The sequence below is a fragment of the Salmo salar genome, chromosome 06 (genome assembly GCF_965601325.2).
Source record: "Salmo salar chromosome 06, fSalSal1, whole genome shotgun sequence".
NCBI lineage: Eukaryota > Metazoa > Chordata > Actinopteri > Salmoniformes > Salmonidae > Salmo > Salmo salar.
Window position 1 is genome coordinate 28,509,871 of NC_138296.1, and position 5,130 is coordinate 28,515,000.

Here is a 5,130-nt window from a genome sequence, read left to right on the forward strand (position 1 = left end):
CTGATACCTCTAGCTTAAACAGACAGATTTTGATGGGGATTGTTTTATTACGTTAATTAGATTTCTGGAAATTGTAGGCTAAGGGTGAAAAAAAGGTAGGGGGGTGGATCAGAAAGCCAGTCAGTATCTGGTGTGACCACCATTTGCCTCATGCAGAGCGACACATCTCCTTCGCATAGATTTGATCAGGCTGTTCCTTATGGCCTATGGAATGTTGTCCCACTCGTCTTCAATGTCGGTTCGAAGTTGCTGGATATTGGCGGGAACTGGAACACGCTGTCGTGCACGTCCATCCAGAGCATCCCAAACATGTTCAATGGGTGACATGTCTGGTGAGTATGCAAGCCATGGAAGAACTGGAACATTTTCAGCTCACAGGAATTGTGTACAGATCCTTGTGACATGGCGCCGTGTATTATCATGCTGAAACATGAGGTGATGGCGGAGGATGAATGGCACCACATTGGGCTTCTGTGAGGACGACGAGCATGCAGATGAGCTTCCCAGAGACGATTTCTGACAGTTTGTGCAGAAATTCTTCAGTTGTGCAAACGCACAGTTTCATCAGCTGTCCGAGTGGCTGGTCTCAGATGATCGCGCAGGTGAAGAAGATGAATGTGGAGCTCCTGGGCTGGCGTGGTTACACGTGGTCTGCGGTTGTGAGGACAGTTGGACGTACTGCCAAATTCTCTAAAACAACGTTGGAGGCGGCTTATGGTAGAGAAATGAACATTACATTATCTGGCAACAGCGCTGGTGGACATTCCTGTAGTCAGCAAGCCAATTGTACGCTCCCTCAAAGTTGAGACATCTGTGGCATTGTGTTGTGTGACTGCACATTTTAGTGGCCTTTTATTGCCCCCAGCACAAGGTGCACCTGTTTAATGGTCATGCTGTTTAATCAGCTTCTTGATATGCCCTACCTGTCAGGTAGATGGATTATTGTAACGCCCTGGCCATAGAGAGGTTTTTTTTAATCTTTTTGGTTAGGCCAGGGTGTTACATGGGTGGGCGTTCTATGTTTATTTTTCTATGTTGGTTTATTTCTTTGGTTGGCCGTGTGTGGCTCCCAATCAGGAGCAGCTGTAGTTCGTTGTTGCTGATTGGGAGTCATACATAGGAAGCCTGTTTTTCCTTTGGGGTTTGTGGGTGATTGTTTCTGTCTAGTGTTTTCTGTTTAGAGTATTTCCTGACAGGACTGTTTTGCTGTCATCTTTTGTTTAATTTTGTAAGTGTTCTCTTTTTGAATTAAATTTCAAGATGAACACACATCCTCCGCTGCACCTTGGTCTCATTACGACGACAGCCGTTACAATTATCTTGGCAAAGGAGAAATGCTCAGTAACAGGGATGTAAACAAATTTGTGCACAAAATTTGAGAGAAATAAGCTTTTTGTGCAAATGGAAAAATTCTGGAAACTTTTATTTCATTTCATGAAACATGAGACCAACACTTATATGATATTTTTGTTCAGTATATATGCTACCTGACATATTACAATACAGCTATAGACAAAGACATTATACAACAATAGTAACAACTACGAAGAACAATATACAAATATCGCACAATTCACTCTGTGCACGCACACCATTCCACAAGCTCAGAGATATGAGTCCAGCAGCTGTTGTGCAGGACAAAGATGAGCTTGCTGCTCTCTCTGTGACTGCTTGAAGTAGACAGAGGGGGAGGCAGGAGTTTGTGATCTGGGACCCAAGCAGACTGCCTGTGATGACCCCACAGTGTGATAAGGCCTCTGGCAACCATGACCCCTAGCAACAAATCGTTGGCCAGGGTCCTAGGTGTGAAGGGCCAGTTTATGACCCCCCTGGCCTGCTTGGTTCCAGTGGGGGAGGGTAGCCTACTGCAGAAGTTAGAAAGAGAGGGATGTGAGAGGGCTGTGATATGGTGTGCTAAGAGTCTCTGGCAGGGAAATCGTAACATATTGGTCATACCACTGTATCACTAACTAACCCCCAGGCCTGTTGGACAGAAAGACCCACTACATCTCAGAGACTTTAAGCATAATTACAGACACAATATGGAAGACTTTTGCTGAAATCCCAATCGACCTCTGCCCCTTAGGCTATGGAAAAATATCACCCATCCAATTAAACAGCAAAGTAATGCAATTACCATGTTATCCTATCTGCACCTTCCAGATCTAAAGGAGTGTCTGGAGGAGAGTTGAGGAGAACTGGAGATTGATTTGGAATTCAGTAAATGTCTGCTCACTGGGCAAAAACTGGTTAAATCAACATTGTTTCCATGTCATTTCAACCCAAAAAATAAATGTGCTGATGTTGAATCAATGTGGGAAAAAATCATCAACATACAGTTAGGCCATTTTGTCTTTTTTTCACCCAACTTTAACCTAAATCCAATGACATAGTGCATTTTTTTCTATTTCAATTTAAATTCACGTTAGTTGACAACTCAACCAAATGTCAATCAAAACTAGACGTTCAACTGACATCTGTGCCCAGTGGGTGATTAGTTAGCTGCCTAGCAACTTTGTATACTAAACACCCCCAGACGCACTGCATCAATTTTTAACATGGTTTGGAGTTTATTCCTGACTATTTTGACAAAGTCTAACTCCTTCGAACTCAAAGAGCAGGGCTGTTAACCCAACAGCGTTTCCCGGCTGACAGACCAGCACGACTCCAGCAAGCACTGCAGCTGGGTTCCCATGGTAACAGGCAAAGAGACTAGCAGCACTGTGACTCGGAGCAAAACACCCCACACCCAGCCTCCTCCTTTTCCTCCTCCTACTTCTTCATCTTCTTCTTCGTCTCCCTGTTGTACTCTCTTTCACTCCTGCTGCTGCATTCACCCGTCTTCGAATCTCCCTTTATTTCCATCCATCTCTGTATGCCTCTCTATCTCCTCCTCCAGTTGACTTTTCCTACCATCTATCTATCCAACTCCACCTTTTTGTCTTTCTCTCTCTCTCCCTACAACCCCACCAGGCTTTCATTATTTGTTAATCAATTGAATCATGGCTAGGCTGGAACAAAAGCCTTCACCCAATGGTATCTCGCCTAATTCCAATGAGAGCAAGAGCATTGATGATTAGGTGCTGTCACCGTGTGCTGAAAAGAGGGCATTACAACAGAACGCAAGCGCAGTATTGTCTGTCTCCAACCGTGGCTCTCTTCCAGCTATTCTATTATAGCTCTGAGAGGATGCCCTCCTGTCCTCTCCTCACCCCTCCTGTGCCAGCTGTGTCTGGAAACCCAGTCGCTATGCTCTCAAAACACTTCAGACTGCAGCTGACCGAGACTTTCTTATCTGGGCTCAGCCACAGGGATTCCATTGAATAAATCTGTATTGTCCCTGAGGGACAATCCAATGGTAAATGCTAGACTCAAAGCAGGTAGAGATGCAGTTATTTATTTATATATAAACAACTGCAACCTAGACATTTTCATTTGTTTATTTTGCACACAGGTAAATATGCTGTAACTACTGTGTATATCATTTATAAATATGAATTCTATAAATACATTTGCAGGATAATAAAACATTGTTTTACATAGATAAAGAAAATATTAGTAAATACAAAAGGTCAGGCTGTGTTATCTGAGTCATTAGCATCCATATAAACACACCCTCTCTCTCTCTCTCTCTCTCTCTCTCTCTCATACTTAGTGTGTACAGTGTGCATTGAAAGATATACCATGGAGGCCCACTGTGCTGAAATTCTTTGGAGGTCTGATGGTATCGTATCATGTTGCTCTCATCCTGGCCGTGTTCCTTTGTTTTGTCTCTCTTCCCCAGCCTTGTCCAGGTCTTCAGAGACGGAAGGTGCTTCTTTCTGTTGGAAAAACAAGACCTCAACAGGTTAGACTTTCTGTGGTAAAAGACTATGCTTACATAAGTTCTATAAGGGACTTGGCCAGAGGGTCATTCAGTAACATTACATTCATCCTGGAAAGAAGAGGAAGCCTCACATAGATGTAAGAACTAGTGATGAGTGAGGAAGGTATAGACTTACCATAGAGTCTGGAGTAGAGGAGCTGGAAGAACAGCCTAGCCACTTCCTGTACTCATCACGTACCTATGATACAATACAACAACAACACACCAACACTAATTATACACAGACCACACCGTACAACACAATAACACCTCCGGTACTCCGGTCACCTTTCAAAACACAATACATATTATAAGTACAATATCAGAACCATACCAAAACCATACAACATAAAAAGACACAAGGGGTGAGTTATCAGGAAGTTGTGGAGGGGTAGAGAGAGGAGGTTAAAGAGTATGATGGATTGTGGAGGGCAGACAGAGAGGAGGTTAAGAACGTGTGTGTGTGGGGGGGGGGGGCGTGAGTGAGTGAGTGAGTGAGTGAGTGAGTGAGTGAGTGAGTGAGTGAGTGAGTGAGTGAGTGAGTGAGTGAGTGAGTGAGTGAGTGAGTGAGTGAGTGAGTGAGTGTGTGTGTGCATGCTTGTGGTGTAGGTCTACCTCCTTGTTGAAGAGACAGTGAACGATGTAGAGGAAGGTGCCCTGCTGGGAGTTGAGCACGATGAAGAGGTACTTGAAGACCATGGTGGACTGGAACAAGCCCAGCACCCAGGTACAACCCAGGATCACAAACTGTGCCAGGATCTTAAAGATGATCAGTCTGAAAGAGGGAGGGAGGGAAGTGAGGGGGGTGAGAGAGGGAGGAGGGAGGTGAGAGTGGACAGGGGAGAGAGAGAGGGAGGGTGGAGGGAGGGGAGGGAGGAAGGTGAGAGAGGGAAGTGAGAGAGGGAGGTGAGAGAGGAAGGGGGGTGAGAGAGGGGGAGGGAGGTGAGAGGGGGAGGGAGGGAGATGAGACGGGGAGGGAGGGAGAGAGGTGAGAGGGAGAGAGGGAGGTAAGAGAGTGGGAACGGGAGGGAGGTGAGGGAGGGAGGATGGGAGGGGGAGGGAGGGATGGAGGGAGGGAATGGTATAAAACCATCATATGGATTCATATGAAGAGACAAGAATACTAACACTACCACACATTCCCATCGGTATCAACAAACATACATATTACATATGGCTTAGTTACTGTATGTTTACAGACATATGTACACACACACCTGGTGTCTTTGGACTGTGAGACATCACTCTTCATGTTAGCCAAGGTA

The 5,130-nt window shown here is 45.1% G+C and overlaps 1 protein-coding gene across 1 annotated transcript in view; it reads right to left on the reverse strand.

Annotated features, from left to right (window-relative positions):
* Window positions 1-1,526: 1,526 nt before the first annotated feature.
* The window catches only part of LOC106606803 (adhesion G protein-coupled receptor E2), a 4,590-nt gene continuing 986 nt past the window's right edge, over window positions 1,527-5,130 (reverse strand). Inside the window, exons 3-6 of the mRNA XM_082976407.1 lie at window positions 5,083-5,130; window positions 4,481-4,640; window positions 4,002-4,064; window positions 1,527-3,821 (exon numbers count right to left, since the gene is read on the reverse strand). The exon at window positions 5,083-5,130 is cut by the window's right edge and continues 44 nt beyond it. Of these exons, the coding sequence (XP_082832533.1) occupies window positions 3,744-3,821; window positions 4,002-4,064; window positions 4,481-4,640; window positions 5,083-5,130 (349 nt within the window). The 3' untranslated portion in view covers window positions 1,527-3,743. The remainder of the gene's footprint in view (window positions 3,822-4,001; window positions 4,065-4,480; window positions 4,641-5,082) is intronic.